At 45.7% G+C, this 18980-nt stretch overlaps 1 protein-coding gene across 3 annotated transcripts in view; it reads right to left on the bottom strand.

Annotated features, from left to right (window-relative positions):
- Nucleotides 1–18654, bottom strand: part of LOC139265180 (ADP-ribosylation factor-like protein 13B) — a 49402-nt gene extending 30748 nt beyond the window's left edge. For 2 of the 3 annotated variants that reach the window (XM_070882106.1, XM_070882108.1), the window contains exons 1-3: nucleotides 15465–15537; nucleotides 11392–11641; nucleotides 7179–7284 (exon numbers count right to left, since the gene is read on the bottom strand). In XM_070882106.1, coding sequence (XP_070738207.1) covers nucleotides 7179–7284; nucleotides 11392–11641; nucleotides 15465–15510 — 402 coding nt within the window. In that variant the 5' untranslated portion in view covers nucleotides 15511–15537. Of the gene's footprint in view, nucleotides 1–7178; nucleotides 7285–11391; nucleotides 11642–15464; nucleotides 15538–18561 lie in introns of those variants that run through there. The other variant, XM_070882107.1, reaches the window with a different exon arrangement.
- Nucleotides 18655–18980: the final 326 nt, after the last annotated feature.

Here is an 18980-nt window from a genome sequence, read left to right as displayed (position 1 = left end):
CTGTCAATCCCGCCATCCCAGGAATCAGTCTGGTGAACCTTCGCTGCACTCCCTCAATAGCAAGAATGTCCTTCCTCAAGTTAGGAGACCAAAACTGTACACAATACTCCAGGTGTTGCCTCACCAAGGCCCTGTACAACTGTAGTCATACCTCCCTGCCCCTGTACTCAAATTCCCTCGCTATGAAGGCCAACATGCCATTTGCTTTCTTAACCTGATGCTGTACCTGATGAACCAACAGCCCCATAATGGTGCACTTGGAATGTGAATGTCTGACTGACCTTAATATTGGATGATTCTCCAGATGCTCTCGAATCATGGCCGACTATAATTTATGCAATGCCCCAGGTAATGATCAAGAGCCATGTTGTTATGGTGGATAGCTATTTCCTCGGACTCTGCCACTGCCTCGCTGAAACAAGCTATTAACAAGATTGGCCTGGGGTGGCACTCCTCTCCCTAAGTCTCCCTGAGCATCTTTCTCCCAGATGACACAATAGATGAAAAACACATGAGATGTCCCCCTTCACAGCCTAGTGCCTTCAAGCACAGATGTCACCAGAACATCCTATACATTTAAAACTTGGCTGCGGTCTTTGCAAGGATACTAGTTTTGCCCCTCTGGCACATAGCTATAATGAGAAGACTGTGAACCAAATCCAATCCGAGTGAGCTGCTGGATACACAAGGGTTACAGGGAAAGGAGGCAAGCAAATCACGAATTGCTCTACAAGTTTTTGAGCCAATAAATCATGTTAATGCAAACGTAGGTATGTACACTGTAAATAATTAATATCTAGTATTCGCTGAGAATTTTTTTTTCTGCCTTGGAGTTTGGATTTGTGCTGTGTTAACTGCATCAGAATATGTGAAGTGAAATGAAAGGTTTATTACATTGATATTGGAACAGATCCTTATTTAAGCACAACATGTGAAGTTTACAGTAACCTTGATGTTCTTTATTATTAGTGGCTTGTTCCCAGTATAAAACAGCACATTATGAGTTACTAATTACAACAATCTAGCCCATATCATATGATAACACATTGTATGGCTGAATTTCCCGTGGCCCCTTATCTTACCAGACCTGAACCCGCCTGGATTGGAAGGTTTAGGTAACTTGTATGGTCCTAATGTGCCCCCACTGTAAGACAATGCCCTGGCATGGCCTAGTGCCTGGAAACAGGGAAGGAAATTCTACCACAGCAGTAGAAATGGTCATCAAATACAGCAGATATCACCCTCCTGTACAAACTGTATTCTGTTCAGAGCATCAATGACCTTCAGTGAGCGTGCTGCCCAGTCACAGCATTATTGAACTGGACACTGCAGTTTGCTGAGTATAGGTTGTACCTCTCCAGTCCAGGACTCTCTCATCCTGAAACATCCGTGGTTCGGCATTAGTTGGGTCAGAGAGAATGGCGGGTTTATTTTTTTTTACGTTTTCATCGGCTACAATGGCTGCCATCAGTGTGTTCGGCAATCAGCTGGGAGCAGTTGTCAGTCAGTGAGTGTGTGCGCGGGTGCTGAGGGAGGCGCCCACAGGGTGCCAGCATGAACTCACACAGACAAAGGAGCCCGGGCGCTGTCCACTGGTACCGGTAAGCAAGACATTCTTTGGTTCGGGAAATTCTCTGTTCCAGCACCGGTCAGATCCCAAGGGTGCCGGACTGGAGAGGTACAACTGTATTAAATTGCTGATTCCTCAATTATTGCCCATATTTTTTCCTCCTGACTGTACCCCATATGGTGTTTGAATGTAGAGACTGTAATATATAGCTCCATCTAGTGGACTACTGCTACACGTAGTGGACTACTGTGGTAATGCAACCATTGCTGTCAATAAAGGCATCAGGTGACAGGTCACCTGATACATTCCTGTGTTAAAAGCCATCTTGTAAAGTCTATGTGGTGTGATGTCATAGAGAATGTACCATAGTTGGCAACGAGGATAGGGTAGTCGGATTCCCGAGCTGAAATTTTAGTTGGTGGATGATTCCAGCCAAACAATAGAGAGACTAGAGAGGTCCTTTGTGTTGCAGAACAGCTAAAAAACCAAGGTAAATTGCAAGCACACTTGGCTGAACTGCCAGAGTCCAGATGGTTGCGCCTATGGGAATAATAGGGCACTTGGGTGAATTCCAATGCGACCGTGAGACTTTCAGAGCATATGTGAAGCGGCTAGAAATGTTTTTCACCACAAATAGTATTATTGAAATCCCCAATGGTGAAAGCAGTAATCAGGTGGTTTTACAAAGAAAACAGGCTATTTTCCTGACTGAAGCAGACCCCGAGGGGCATGAAACCCTGAAAAACGTGCTTGTTCCCACAAGACAAAGGACACATCACTTACAGAGATTCTAAGCAAGTTAGAACAGCGCTATAGTCCTGAGCCCTTGGAAATCGCGGAAAGTTATAATTTTAGAATATGAAATCAATTACCTGACGAGAATATCAGTGAGTACATTGTAGCATTAAAAAAACTATCCATTCACAATAATTTCGGAGACTATCAGGACCGAGCATTGCGTGACCGCTTTGTTTTATGGGATGAAAAATGAAATGATCACAAGAAAGTTGTTGACAACTCCTAACTTGACTTTTGATTTAGCTAATATTTCTGAGAATTTCATACCATTTCCAGTCGTCAGACAGCTGAGGTGAATTGCCTGCAGGTTAAAAGAAAAAGGAGATTGGGCCCCAAGGCCTCAGCAACTGGCCTAGGTATCAGAGCATTGAAGTCATGCTATCGGTGCCTGAGACAACACATTGCTCAAAGTTGCCCATATGTGAAGGCAGAGTGTTTCTTCTGCAAGAAAACTGGGCATCTTGCAAAGGCATGCCGACTGAAGAGTAAACCAACTTTCAAGGCTATAAGTGGAAATCGCCAGAGACTACATAGTGTGAAAGAAAAGCAACGGGACAAAGAGATACACATCATTAGGAGCACGAGGATATCTAACAGCAATTCGAAAAATATCGTCGTCCAAGTAGATGTTGCAGGAACCAGGATACCCATGGAAATCGACACTGATGCATCTGTGAGCTTAGTACTGGAATCACTACATCTCGACAAATTGCATGATTTCCCAATGGAGAAATCCAAGATAGAGCTGCGAGGCTATTCAGGAGAAAACAGTCCTGTGGTAGGTCGTATCACTGTACCGGTGAAATACAAGGATCAATTTCAGAGCTTGCCTCTCTTAGTAGTGGCAGGAGACAAGCCTGTCTTACGAGGAATAAATTGGTTGGGATCACTGAAGCTGGATTGGAGTGAGATTTTTCGTGTTGAAACAAGATTTGCTTCGAAGGATGATGTCATCAAGAAGTATCTGAAGGTGTTCTGTGAAACAGGCAGTCTGATCCAAGGCTTCAAGGCGAGTGTCAGAGAACAGAAGGATGCTAGACCAGTTTACTGCAAGTCACGTCCCATATCACATGCACTCAAGGAGAAAGTTGAACAAGAATTCAAAGACTAGAGACTGAGAACTTTATCTCCATGATAGATATATGTAATTGGGCTACACCCATTGTTGTTGTACCTAAGTCAGATGGTAAGGTAAGATTGTGTGGTGATTATAAAGTAACTGTAAACCAGGTTCTAGAGGGTAATCTCCCCAATACAATACCAAATGTGTAAGATTTGTTTTAAACACATCTTCTCAAAGTTGGATCTCACAAATGCCTTTTTACAACTTGAACTAGATCAGGAGTCCAAGTCATACCTGACTATAAATACTCATCTAGGCCTATATCAATTTAATAGGCTACCATTTGGAGTGTCTTCCGCCCCCGCCATATTCCAAGGGATGATGAACCAGATTTTGCAAGGCATTGAAGGTGTAGTATGTTATTCATGACATACTCATTTCCGCAACAAACAGGCAAATTCATAATAATATATTGAATGAAATCCTCAAACGGCTAGAGAAGCACAGAGTATGAGTGACTGCTCGCAAGTGTGAGTTATTTGAAAACTCAGTAGAGTACTTAGGGCTCAGATTAGACAAAGATGGTTTATATCCAACCAAAGGAAAGCTGGATGCAATTAGAAATGCACCCACTCCCAAGAATGTCACTGAACTTCGAACATTTTTGACACTTTTGAACTATTATGGGAAGTTCCTACCAAATTTGGCTACAGTGTTACATCCACTAAATGAATTGTTGAAAAAAACAGGTCCATTGGAAGTGGTCAGAAGAATGCGACACAGAATTCAAGGAGTGTAAAAGCCAGTTGGTAGAGAGCACCATGTTAGTTCACTATGATGTATCTAAGGAGATCAAGCTAGCATGTGATGCCTCTACATATGGAGTTGGGGCAGTGATCTCTCATGTACTACGTAGTGGGAAGGAGAGACCAATTGCTTTTGCTTCACGCGCTCTCAGTGCCAGCGGGCGTAATTTTGCGCAAATCAAAAGTTAAGCTTTGGCATTAATTTTTGGGGTGAATAAGTTCCACAAAAAGTTGTATGGTTGTAAGTTTACAGACCATAAGCCCCTGACTGTAAGCCTTCATCCAAAGTCCCCAGTTCCAACTTTAGCTGCAGCCCGAATGCAGAGATGGGCTTTGATTTTTCAGCATGCACGTATCATATTGAGTACAGATGATCAGCTGATCACAGTAATTCTGATGCTATGTACAGGTTGCCTTCCCCATCATAAGTTACACCCAATAAGGAAGAAGTCTTCTATTTTTCATACATTGATGAACTGCCAGTCACAGCTGAAGAGATTGGTAGAGCAACCAAACGTGATGCAGTGATGTCAAAGGTGTATGATCACATAGCAAATGGCTGGTCAAACCAGGTAACAGAGGAAGATATTCATCTATACTTTGTTCGTAGGAATACATTATCAGTGGATAAAGATTGTATCATGTGGGGTGCAAGAATGATTATCCCAAATAAAATTCAGATCCAAATTATTAGGAGTTCTTTATGACCAGCACCTGGGAATGTGCTTGACTACGAGTTTTGTACGCAGTTACTTATGGTGGCAAGGTCCAGATAAAGATATAGAGTACATCATTAGTCAGTGTACAACATGTCAATCGGTAAGCAAGAAACCACCATCAGTACCGTTACAGCCATGGAAATGGCCTCCTAAGTTGTGGCAAAAGTTACATATCGATTTTGCTGAGCTAGAAGGACAGCAATTGTTCATTGTGATTGATAGCCATTCAAAGTGGGTAGAGGTGTTTCCGATGTGGAAATTAACAATAATAAAACAGTAGACAATTTGCAAAGATTACTTTCTTCATATGTCCTCTCAGAAGAAATTGTGTCTGATAATGAACCACAATTTTATTCGGAAAAATTTGTACAGTTCACGAGCAGAAATGGTGTGAAACATACCAAGGTTCCACCATACCACCCTGCTTCAAATGGTGCACGCGCAGTACAACTTGTAAAACGTGCTCTCATCAAACAAATATTGGATCCAAATCCAAAGAAACGGCAGTTGTCATTGGATGACAAATTGGCTAATTTTCTAATTACGTATCATAATACTCCTCATATAACTACTGGTAGAAGACCAGCAGAGTTGTTTCTCAAAGGGTAGCCATGAACCAGATTCTCATTGTTAAAACTTGGCACAGTCAGTAGAAGAGAAACAATGAAGACAGAAAGAGAATCATGATAGAGGTAGAGTAAGAGAGAGAAGTGTGAAATTGAATCAGAAGGTGAGAGTAAAGAACCATCACCATAAATGGGTAAAGTGGTTACCAGGAAGAGTGGTGAATATATGTGGTCCTCGCACATATTTGGTCAGGAGGTTTGATCATGGAACGGTTAGGTTTGTTCACATTGATCATATTTTACCTACAGATGTGGAAGGAGTTGAAAGTTGGAATGATTCGATTATTTCTGACTTATCAGATAGTCTTGTTACAAGTACAGTACCAGTAGCATATCCTACATCAAATTTACTAGAAACAAGTCCAAGAGAAAGTCAGAATTTAACTCTGAGTCCGAGTCAGGCAGACAAAAGGTGTGAAGTTGTAAAGAGTTCAAATGTAGATCAAGGGCATCCCTTGAAGGAAAACTTTCCTCAGGATCAGCCTAGAATAAGTCTAAGTTCGACACCATGTTTGGAAAGTTCTGTTTGAGAGCAAAGATATCCTCTTCAAAACAGAAAACAAGTGGTTAAGTTTGATTTATAAATATGGCAAAATAAATCCATATATTTTGTTATGTATAACCATGCAAGTTATGTATGATGATTATTTTGTTATAATTACTTCTTCTTTAAGGAGGGAGAAGTGTGATATATAGCTCCATCTAGTGGACTACTGTAGTAATGCAGCCATTGCTGTAAATACAATAATGGCATCAGATGAGAGGTCACCTGATAAGTTCCTATGTTAAGAGCCATCTTGTAAAGTCTGTGTGTTATGATGTCATAAAGAATACACCACAGAGACCGTGCCTCCTCACATTACTTTATTATCAAATGAAAAAGACTGTGCCCAGAAATAGCTCCAGCAGCAAAGTAGCTCAGTACGTTGATGTGTTTATGCCTGGGATTCCCCAAGCAGAGAAGAAAGTGTATATTTTCCTATCCATTGTGCCTGGGGAATGCTTAGGAGAAAGTGGCGGAGACCTGTTATATCAGATCTCTGCCCCACAGTGCTGCTGTGGGATATCCTGGGACTCCCTAAAATTATGTCAGGGGACATGCACTAGAAGTAGGTGCAGACGCAGTGTAATGATGCTAGTGAGGCTGAAGGGGATATTGCTGACCTAGTGCCTCACTTTATACTTCATGGGACCATTAGGCACCTCAATGGAGGGGTGCCTGAAGACACCAGGAGATAGGGCTGGCGCCAGAACCACTGCAGACTGGATGGTCCACAGGGGTCTTGGGGCAGACAGAAGGTACCAATGCTCATGGCCTCTCAGGTCAGCAGCTGCACTCCTGTTTCCTGTCCTGCTTTCAAGCACTAGGCCCAGCCAAGGGGACGACCTGACTTAGGAACGTGCCAGGCCATACTAAAGGCTGAGTGAGTAAAGTTGGCTGCAGTGCATCTCAGATATGCTGTACCTGAGGGGCACCCAATGGGTCATCCAAAGGAAATTCTACTCGAACATTTTTGGAGAAGATATTAATAGAAGTTGCAAGGTGATAGTAAAGGGAGTAGCATCTCAGTAATACAGGAACTTTATGAAACTTACAATGTGGCAGTTGGATTTATTTTCATTGGCCAGTTTCCCCAGGGACATCTGCTCAACAATGTCAAACTCTGGTAGTGCCTCAGCTTTATCCTGCTTGTTCGCAAGTCTAATAAAAAGTAAAATACAAAACATTCAGAATGAGAAAAACATGTGAAGATTTAGGGAAATAAGAGTATTTCAATGGACTGACAGTATCTGTTGCTGTACATGTTGGAAAAAAACCTTGTAGCAAACCTCTGCTTGTACATACAAATTAAAGACTGCTGATTCATTCTGACTCCTATTAGAGTGTCAAATTTAGCACATGCATACAAGAATCATAGAAGTTTACAGCATGGAAGGAGGCCATTTCGGCCCATCGTGTCCATGCTGGCTAACAAGAGGCTATCCAGCCTAATCCCACTTTCCAGCTCTAGGCTCGTAACCCTGCAGGTTATGGCACTTCAGGTGCACATCCAAGTGCTTTTTAAATGTGGTGAGGGTTCCTGCCTCTACCATCCTTTCAGGCAGCGAGTTCCACTACCCTCTGAGTGAAGAAATTTCCCCTCAAATCCTTCTACAAATTACTTTCAATTTATGCCCCCTGGTTGTTGACCCCTCTGCTAAGGGAAATAGGCCCTTTCTATCCACTATAACTAGGCCCCTCATAATTTTATACACCTCAATGAGGTCTCCCCTCAGCCTCCTCTTTTCCAATGAAAACAAGTCCAGCCTATCTAATCTGTCCTCATAGCTTAGATTCTCCACTCCCGGCAACATCCTCGTAAATCTCCTCTGTACCCTCTCCAGTGCAATCACATCCTTCCTGTAATGCGGTGACCAGAACTGCACGCAGTACTCCAGCTGTGGCCTAACCAGTGTTTTATTCATTTCAAGCATAACCCCCCTGCTCTTGTATTCTATGCCTTGGCTAATAAAGGCAAGCATTCTGTATGTCTTCTTAATCACCTTATCTACCTTAGCTGCATAAGTTTCACATTCACAGTATCAGAAGATAATTGCCGTAGGGCATGTTGTGTCTGGCAGTGGATGAGTTGTCAGAGCTACCATTAGTTCTAACTCCACTATTGAATGATAGTTGACTTTCCAATTAGATGAGAGATTTTTGGTCCAAATTGCAAAGCCGATTGCCACAGATTATTTCCATTCACATGGAATGTCTTTGACACATCAATATGAACTGGGTTTTCAAAAAGTGAACTACATGCAGGAAGCCTAAACAATTTATATTCATGTGTTTATCAAGATTCAGGGATTTCAGTGGAATTGGAATATTTTTCTATTTTTAGCAGTCAGCATTAGGATCACGGACGGCCACATCAGCTAAACCATGGGTTAAATATACAGGGAAAGCATCCATTATTCTGTTTCTTCTATTATAGCATAGATTAGATACAGAGTAAATCTCCTTCTACACTGTCTCATCAAACAAGCACAAGTCAGATTAGATGCAAAGTAAAACTCCCTCTACACAGCCCTAACAATGGGAATATTGACCTCTTGTCTGCTAAGCTTAGCTAAAAGTAGACATGAGTATAAAGCAATGTTCCTCCTTTATTCTCTTATCTCCTTTTCCATTAAAATTAGTGACCAGTTGAAAGTATACCTCAATCTGCTTTCATCCCAACCTCAGTACATCATCTATTTCCACACCAAAATTGAAAAGAGAAAGGGTTGTAACTTGGAATAAATTATTGCGATTCAGTACACTTACTGTACACTAAAATTTCAACATCTAGAATACTTACATTTCTATAGTGTTTCTCACATATAGAGAGACATTTTAAGGCACTTCACATTGCTAGCAGAAGGAAAAAGTGAGGAAGAATGAAAACATTTAGTGACGGGTGGGATAAAGCATGGTTAAAGAGAAGGATTTTTAGTAAGTTTTTGAAGGCAGGGAGGGAGTTGGCAAGATGGAAGGATCTGGGAGGGAGTTCCAGAGGATCAGGGTGCAGTGACTGAACGAGCAGGCACCAATGCTGGACACAAGGATTAGAGTAACCCAATATCAGAGATGTGAAGGGTGCATGTGGAGTTGTATGGATGGAAGAGGTCAGTGTGGCAGAGTGGAACAAGGCAATACGATGATCTAAAAGTGAGGACAAGCAACTTAAAGTCAATGTAGTGGGGCATAGAAAGCCAGTGGAACTTGCAGACGATAGAGATGATGGAGGAGACAGGACTTGGTGCTAATGAGAACTCAGACTGTGATGTTTTGAATGAGTTGCATTTTGTACAGGGTGGAAGCAGGGAGGTCACATTAGAGAAGATGAAGGCATGAAATGGGGTCTCAGCAGCATTGGGGAAGAGTCACACGGTGCTGAAAGAAAACGATCTTGGTGATAGAGTAGACGTCGTGGAGGAAACATAGCTTGCGGTTGAACAAGATGTCAAAGTTCCACACCAGCCTGAGGTGATAGCTGGGAAGGTTGATAGAATTCCGGTATATATGTTGATAGGAACCAAACAGAATTACATTGGTTTTGCTGGTGTTAAATTGGAGGAAATTTTGGATCATCCAGGCTTACTGGCAGAAATGCAGCTGAGGAATGCAGCAATAGCATGGTGAGTAAGGATGAGGCAGGGAGGTAGAGGCGGATGTTTTCTTAATAATGTTACCAAGGTTTAGCATGTAAATGAGGAAGAGGAAGGGACTGAGGCTGGAGCCCTATGGAGATGATTGTGGAGAGAAGCCACTGGAGATGATGTAATGTTATTAATGCAATGGGTATTGGCAGAATTAAGCTATACCATGGATGCAGAGTAGAGGTATTGGAGAAGAATGGAATGATATTGAAGGCAACCGAGAGGTCAATGAGTATAAAGAGAAACAGCAATTGGACAGGAGATCATTCTCAGTGCTGTGGCAAAGGCAAGAGTTGAATTGGAAGGTCTTGAAGAGGGAGTGTTGGGAAAAGTGAGAGCACAGTTGTTAGGCAACACATTCCAGAGCTTTGGAAAGAACGCGAAAATTGTTAATACAGTGACAGGTATAGAGATCAGGAGGGGAAAATTGCCCTTCAGAAAAAGGCCTGTTAGCGTCTCTAAGAAGTGGTAACGGGGGCTAAGGCCTTTCCGACCAGAGGCAGGCGGCAGGGCCAACCCATCCGCAATTGCCCCCGGGCCAGGGACGACAGAAAGGGGTTTCTGCTGCGCACCACGTTTCTGCCCCGCTGGCACTCCGATCCATTACTGCCCTGTGACGACACATTTTACGCCCCGCGAGGGAAGTTGCCCCGCGGGAGTGCAGCCACCACCGGTCAATGCACCCGACAACTTTGCGCGACAGGAATCTGTCAGTGGCTGGGCGGTGTGGCCACCCTTAAAGGGGAGAGCGCACCGTCGCGGCCGCCATTTAGTTTTCATTGTCGGTTGACTCCTGAGTCAGCCCGACAATGGCGGCCTCTTGGGTGCCGGGCCGCTTGCTCAGCTGAAACCCTCACTAGTGGCCCAGTGAGGTCCAAGTAGGCCTCGCAGCATCCCTCCCCTTTAAGTGAAGGGGAGGGACATTGCGACGCATTAGCGCCGCCGTGTTGACATGCTCAGCATGGCGGTGATGGACACCGCCCCATTCCTGACCCGATCCTGCCCCGATACCGCCTCCAACAGCACCCCAAAGCGCTGGGAGGCGGCGCCAGAGTTAAAGAGCGAAATTTTGCAGCTCTTTCTTCCAACTCCTGCCAGGTACTAAATTTCCTGATACATCGAAGTGCCCAACCCAATTTCTCGCTGAGGGCAATTTCAGCTCCCCAGGGATTTTTGATGGCGGGGGCTGATAATAGTAGTTCTGAAAGAGGTAGGATCGCTGATAGAGAACAGAGAAGGTTAATACAGTGCGCATGGGGCTGAGGAGAAGCAGGGGGCTTAGGAGGGGAGTTTAGCAGGTGCTTATGTGGAAGGAAAGTCAGAGGAGCAGGTGGTAGGCCTTGTGGACAATATAAGTGTGCTATAAGCTGATGGCGAGATGGAGGAGAAACTGGAGTGTATTTGGAGGAGACAGGCCGTAAAAACTGTCCTCTATATAAACTTCAATGGTATCACACACAAATGATACGGTGGCTTTACATGTTGATGCCATTTACTTCGTTAAGTCACATATAAACAAAACAACGAAAGCTTTGCCAAACACTTTACTATCAATCCTGTGCCCCTTTAATCATCCAACCATATTTACTATCAAATTTATGATCTTATAGTTTTCAGGACTTACACGAGGACAGGCTTCCCAGACATCTTTTGATGCTTTAGTACTTCTGACAGGACATTTCCAGCTTCCCCCAATCTCTTCACATCCGTAGAGTCAACAATGAAAATAATGCCATGTGCTGCAGGATAATAATTCTTCCAAGTACTTCGGATTTTCTCTCTACCACCAAGGTCAAATATAGTCACGTTAAACCGATCTACCATGAGATTAGCCTTGGAAAATCCACCATTTGGACGAATTAAGTAAGGAGATTCTGGTGGGATAAACAGTAACAATAACACAAAAGAATTGGTGAATTTTTGTCATTGTGAAGATTCTGAGAATTGGAACACTTTTTCCACTTTGTCTGTGTCAGGTCATTTATAGCAGGGGTTAGATATTGGGGGAAATGCTTTCTACATTGTCACAACAATGTGCCTCAACATTCGATAAGGTGCCACATAAAAGGTTACTGCACAAGATACAAGTTCACGGGGTTGGGGATAATATATTAGCACGGATAAATGGGTCATTTTCAGGCTTGCAAACTGTAACTAGTGGGGTGCCACAGGGATCAGTGCTGGGGCCTCAACTATTTACAACCTATATTAATGACTTGGATGAAGGGACATGGCCAAATTTGCTGATGATACAAAGATAGGTGGGAAAGCAAGTTGTGAGGAGGACGCAAAGAACCTACAAAGGGCTATAGATAGGCTAAGTGAGTGGGAAAAAAATTGGCAGATGGAGTATAATATGGGAAAATGTGAGGTTATCCACTTTGGTAGGAAAATGAAAAAGCTAATTATTGTTTAAATGGGAGAGATTACAAAATGCTGAGGTACAGAGGGATCTGGGGCCCTTGTATATGAAACACAAAAAGTTAGCATGCAGGTACCAAATGGCAGACCAATTGAACAAATACTTTGGTTCTGCCTTCACGAAGGAAGACACAAATAATGTTCTGGAAATACTCGGGGACCAAGGGTCTAGCGAGAAGGAGGAACTGAAGGAAATCCTTATTAGTCAGGAAATTGTGTTAGGGAAATTGATGGGATTGAAGGCCGATAAATCCGCAGGGCCTGATAGCCTGCATCCCAGAGTACTTAAGGAAGTGGCCCTAGAAATAGTGGATGCATTGGTGATCATTTTCCAATAGTCTATCGACTCTGGGTCAATTCCTATGGACTGGAGGATAGCTAATGTAACACCACTTTTTAAAAAAGGAGGGAAAGAGAAAATGGGTAATTATAGACTGGTTAGCCTGACATCAGTAGTGGGGAAAATGTTGGAATCAATTATTAAAGATGAAATAGCAGCGCATTTGGAAAGCAGTGACAGGATCGGTCCAAGTCAGCATGGATTTATGAAAAGGAAATCATGCTTGACAAATCTTCGAGAATTTTTTGAGGATGTAACTCGTAGAATGAACAAGGGAGAACCAGTGGATTTGGTGTATTTGGACTTTCAAAAGGTTTTTGACAAGAGATTGGTGTTCAAAAGTAAAGCACATGGTATTGGGGGTAATGTATTGACGTGGATAGAGAACTAGTTGACAGACAGGAAGCAGAGAATTGGGATAAACGGGTCCTTTTCAGAATGGCAGGCAGTGACTAGTGGGGTGTCACAGGGCTCAGTGCTGGGACCCCAGCTATTTACATCAGTAATATACATCAATATACATCAATGATTTAGATGAAGGAATTGAGAGTAATATATCCAGTTTGCAGATGACACTAAGCTGGGTGGTGGTGTGAGCTGTGAGGAGGATGCTAAGAGGCTGCAGGGTGACTTGGACAGGTTAGGTGAGTGGGCAAATGCATGGCAGATGCAGTATAATGTGGATAAATGTGAGGTTGTCCACTTTGGTGGCAAAAACACGAAGGCAGAATATTATCTGAATGGCGGCAGATTAGGAAAAGGGGAGGTGCAACGAGACCTGGGTGTCATGGTTCATCAGTCATTGAAGGTTGGCATGCAGGTACAGCAGGCGGTGAAGAAGGCAAATGGTATATTGGCCTTTATAGCTAGGGGATTTGAGTATAGGAGCAGGGAGGTCTTGCTGCAGCTGTACAGGGCCTTGGTGAGGCCTCACCTGGAATATTGTGTTCAGTTTTGGTCTCCTAATCTGAGGAAGGGCGTTCTTGCTATTGAGGGAGTGCAGCGAAGGTTCACCAGACTGATTCCTAGGATGGCAGGACTAATCGACTGGGCCTGTAGTCACTGGAGTTTAGAAGAATGAGAGGGGATCTCATAGAAACATATAAAATTCTGACGGGACTGGACAGGTTAGATGTAGGAAGAATGTTCCCGATGTTGGGGGAGTCCAGAACCAGGGGTCACAGTCTAAGGATAAGGGGTAAGCCATTTAGGACCGAGATGAGGAGAAACTTCTTCACTCAGAGAGTTGTTAACCTGTGAAATTCTCTTCTGCAGAGAGTTGTTGATACCAGTTCATTAGATATATTCAAGAGGGAGTTGAATATGGCCCTTACGGCTAAAGGGATCAAAGGGTATGGAGAGAAAACAGGAAAGGGATACTGAGGTGAATAATCAGCCATGATCTTATTGAATGTTGGTGCAGGCTCGAAGGGTTGAATGGCCTACTCCTGCACTTATTTTCTATGTTTCTATGTTTCTAGGTACAGCAAGTAATTAGGAAGGCAAATGGAATGTTTGCCTTTATTGCAAGGAGGATGGAGTATAAAAGTAGGAAAGTCCTCCTTCAACTGTACAGGGAATTGGTGAGACCACACCTGGAGTACTGCGTAGTTTTGGTCTCCTTATTTAAGGAGTGATATACTTGCATTGAGGCAGTTCCGAGAAGGTTCACTAGGTTGATTCCTGAGATGAAGGATTTGTCTTATGAAGAAAGGTTGAACAGGTTGGGCCTATACTCATTGGAGTTTAGCAGAATGAGAGGCGATATTATTGAAACATATAAGATTCTGAGGGGCTTAACAGGGTAGATGCAGAGCGGATGTTTCCCTCGTGGAGGAATCTAGAACCAGGGGGCACAGTTTCAGAATAAGGGGTTGGGCATTTAAAATAGAGATGAGGAAGAATTTCGTCTCTCAGAGGGTCGTGATTCTTTGGAATTCTCTACCCCAGGAAGCAATGGAGGCTGGGTCATTAAATATATTTAAGGTAGAGATAGACAGATTTTTGAATGATAAGGGAGTCAAGGGTTATGGGGAGCGGGCAGGGACGTGGAGTTGAGGCAAGATCAGATCAGCCATGATCTTATTGAATGGCGGAGCAGGCTCGAGGGGCCAAATGGCCTACTCCTGCTCCTATTTCTTATGTAACCCCAAGCACAATACAAATGGAGTGGAACTGTTGAAACCTTTTTTCCTCATTGTAATAACTGCTAACAATATGAATTATGGGCAACAAGGAACCTTTTAATTTAATGATTGCAGCACAGGGATGATTATAGCCTCAGCTGAAAACAAACAATGCATTTTACTGTAAGATAGAGGTCAAGTGGGTTGTAAAAAATTCTACAATTCTACACTGTTACTATAGAAAATAATCTGATTGAGGGGTTCTAATGATCTGATAAACTACAACAGCATTTTAGAACTATCCAAACGGGACATGGGATGGTAGTCTTGAAATCACTCCCATTTATCTGTTTTTTCTTGACATAACATCATCAAGTTAATGGGAGAGTTTTATTCACCAATACAAAAGCAATGGAGATCCACACTGGGAATTTCCCGATTCGGGTTCTCCTGATCAACTGCTGAAACCTTGGGGAAAGATTGGGGGAAACCCTGTTTATATGGTATATCTGGGGCTTACACCAGTCTACCATAGGAGTTATGGTGGCCGCTTGGGAGAATCCCCAAGGAACTTCCCAGCACAGGACAAAAGGGGGAAATCAAGCTATGTAGACATCTTACCATTTGGTTCCAGTACATGTGCCACCTACATAACATACATTGTTATACAGAATGGATTCACTTTTAATGGATTACAGTAAGATATAATATAATGAAGTATATTACTTGGAAATATTTCCTACATGCACTATGTGTAGCAAAATCATAAATGCATTATTTACAGAGATGGTACAGAGACAACCTCCGTACTCATAGAGGTAGAAAGTGACCGCCACCCGAAACAGGGCGCACACATTCCATTTTTTAAAGTTGGGTTGCGGTGGAGATTCAGTCGATATTCGGGACTTGTAAGGTTTTTTTTGCTCGGGGCGGATGTCATGGCGGGAGTGCCCTTGCAGGGGTTGGCTGCCCTGACCAGTCATCAGCACCCCGCTGACAAGTCATAACGTCTCATCCTTTCAGTTAAAGGCGAGAGCTGCTGCGAGCTCTGCATACTTTTAAGTTAGGTCCACTGGGCCACCAGACAGGGTTTCGGCCAGGCCAAGAGCGGGTGCCAGGCTGCCTGTTGGTGGCCCAGCCGAACCCATGGGCATAACTGTCAGGCCAAACTGGTAGTCGGCCGACAAAAAATTAACATGGCAGCCGCGGCAGTGCGCTTTCCCCTTTTAGGGCAGCCGAGCCGCCATGCTACAGCTTGTGTACTGACAGCAAAAGCTGTCGGGGACACCAACCTGCGGCAGGGCCACTCCCGTGGGGCAATTTTGGAAAGGGGCAATTTCCCTAGGGGCAATTTCGCGAGGGGGTCCCCACCTGTCGGAAAAGGGTCGGTGCGTGCACACCGTGGCGGGAAACAGGCAGGACGGCCCCGGATACTGCTCCAAACCTGAGGTAGAGCAATTCATAAAATGGCGGCTCCTTCGTGGAGCGAAGAAGGCGGCCATTTTGCGCCGCAACGTGGCCGCTGCTTTCAGGCGGCTAGAGCCATTATTGGGAGGGGCAATTTCAGCCCCATAATGCCGGTCTTTTTTGTAATGAATAAAATGTCATTTTTAGATTAAACCAAAACTACAAGCAGAACCATGGCCTGAATTTTAATACTTTGGCTGGTTGGGAGCGAGATGAAGGGATGTTTGGAAGTGGTCGGGAAATCCAGGAGAATGCAGTTCCCGCAGGCCCAGCCGAACTTAACTAATTTGCATTTGAGACCTCTGTTTCCCACCTGCAGCCAGCCAGATGGAGAGCCTGGCTGGCTTTGCAGCACTAGATCGCAGAGAGGAGGGAGGGATCGGGGCGGGGTGGGGGTGGGGGGAGGGGGAGGGTCGTCGAGGGAGAGCAGAGGAGCATAAGGGGGGTGCAGGGTGTCAGGAGCAGATCCCGTGCCCAGAGCGGCAGATTGTGGGGGGGGGGGGGGGGGGGGGCGGGAAGGAGGCGCGCAGGAGCAGGTCAGGGATACCGGAGTGGCTGATCGGCGGCGTGGGGGGGGAGTGGGGAGCTGCCAGGAGCACATTGGGAGCCTGGAACAGCTGATTGGAGGGTCGGAGTGGTTGATCGGGAGGTCAGGAGTGCACCGGTGGGGAGGGGGGTGGCGGAGCTGCTGATTGGTGGCCATGAGTGGTTGATTCGGGGGGCTGCTAGGAGCAGATCAGAGGGCCGGATCACCTGAGCAGGGGTTAGGAGCACATCGGTGGGGTGGGTGGAGCAGCATGATTTAGGGGACAGAGGAGTTCAATGGGGAGAGGGGCAGATGCTGTTCAGGGGCACATCGCCAGAGGAGGATGGTGGGGGGGTAAGACAGAAGACATCGGAGAGCTGGAAAGCATCAGTCGGGTGTGGGGTTGGGGTTGGGGGGGGTGCTGGTTAGGTTGCCGAGAATGTGGGGGAATCGGAGGCCTCCTGGGGATCTCTGATCGCGGGTGGTGGGTTAGGCAGGGATGCTGGGTCCAGCAGGTAAAGGCACTTACCTCCGGGATCCAGCAATCCACACCTTGCGTTAGCTGGCAGGTTTCATAAGGCCTGCAAAACCCGACCAGCCACTGTAAATTTAAAATGGTGGTTAAATCTGAGGCACAGAGCCTCATTATAATATTTTAATCATCATCATCATAGGCAATCCCTCGAATCGAGGATGACTTGCTTCCACGTCAAAAAGTTCACAGGTGGTTTCAATGATGGACCTAAAATTCCAGGTCCGAACTACATCGTCAAGGGTGGAAGATGCCTGTGCTTGGATTTTTTTAACGTGTGGTGACCGTTGCACACCAGCCACCACACGGGCTTGACAGAGCTAGGTCTTGTTCCAATGGCAAGGATTAACGAAGACGACTGGAGACCAGCTCTGCTGCACAGACTTAGCGCGCACACATATCGCAGTGTGGGCTGGCCCGTGCTGCCCCTGGGCCTTCGCCTCTTCTGGGCCCCGAACTCTCGCCTCTCCTGGGCCCCGATCACGTCCCTCTACAATCTCTCGCTGCTCCTTCGCTCCAACCTCGCCGCTCCTGATGTACCTGCCCACGTTCCAATCACCGACCTGGACCTTGGTGACTTCCCTTTTCACTGCCGTTGCTCTCCTGCTCCACCACATGCTGCTCCCTGGAGTGGTGTGCTGCCACGCTGCTCCTTCCGCTCCCCGGCCTGCTCCGATGGTGCTTGCAGGCCGGGGGCTGCGCAGACCAAAATGAAGTACTCCAAAAGTACTTCATTGGCTGTATTGCACTTTGAGACATCCGGTGATCCTGAAAGGCACTTTATAATTACAAGTTGTTGTTGTTTCTCTCCCAGTCACTGGGACTCTGAAGCCCCGCCCACCCTGTTCCTGCACCAAGATGGCCACGCAGTCGCCATAACCTGGGCCTGTCCTCACGTATGAAGCCATTAGCAAGATGGCAGCCAGTGACCCCGCTCCCCCGGGCCTGTCCCCGCGGTTCAGACACGGGACCTGAGGCCTTCACCAGGTTTTTTTTTCCAGTTCCGCTCTTACTAGACACCGGCCTCAGCCTGGACTGTGGGTGCAGGAATTTGCTTGGACCCCTGGGTGAGCCGGGAAGCTTCCTCATCTATTAAATAGGCCTATTAAATAGGCCTCCATTAAAACCGGAAGTGGGTGGGGTGGAAGTGGGTTCGGGTTGGGATTCAGATTTTTAACACTGTGTGGCCTAAATTGCCCCTCTCCTTAAGGCCTGTTACCACCGCAAATCAGCGGCCACGCTGCAGAGTGGAGTGGCCGCCGATTTTTCATGGAATGGCCGCTGATAGCCCAATTGCCCTCCCTCCCGAGGTTTCCCGGTGGTGCCCCGATCCCCCCCCCCACTGCTCCGCTGCTGCCGATCCATGGTAATCGCATCATCACCGTTCACACCGCCGATTTAACCCCCTGATGGCGACAATCCCCTCTGAAAATCTTCGGCCCACCCGGCAGTGCCAAAATCTGTATTTTTCCGGTGGTCCAGTGAGGCTGTGGCCTTCTGCAATGGCAGTGCGGCTTCCCTTAAAGGGGAGGATGCACTGCCACTGCCGCCATGTTTTTTTTGTCGGCCAATGCCCTGTCGGCCCAACATTTATGCCGCCAGGTTCGGCCAGGCCACCAACAGGCCAAAACCCTGTCTGGTGGCCCAGTGGGCCGAAGTTTTAAAATCGTGGAGACTCTCCCCTTTAAATGAAGGGGAGAGCTGTGGTGACGCAGCGCCGTGATGACGTCATCCTGGCAGTCACTCCGCACCGCCCCCACTTCCGCCCCTCAGATGTTGCCACTGCCGAGTATCCGCCCCT

The sequence above is a fragment of the Pristiophorus japonicus genome, chromosome 6 (assembly GCF_044704955.1).
Source record: "Pristiophorus japonicus isolate sPriJap1 chromosome 6, sPriJap1.hap1, whole genome shotgun sequence".
NCBI lineage: Eukaryota > Metazoa > Chordata > Chondrichthyes > Pristiophoridae > Pristiophorus > Pristiophorus japonicus.
Note: the sequence above shows the minus strand (reverse complement) of the source record. Positions and strands in the feature narration are given on the sequence as shown.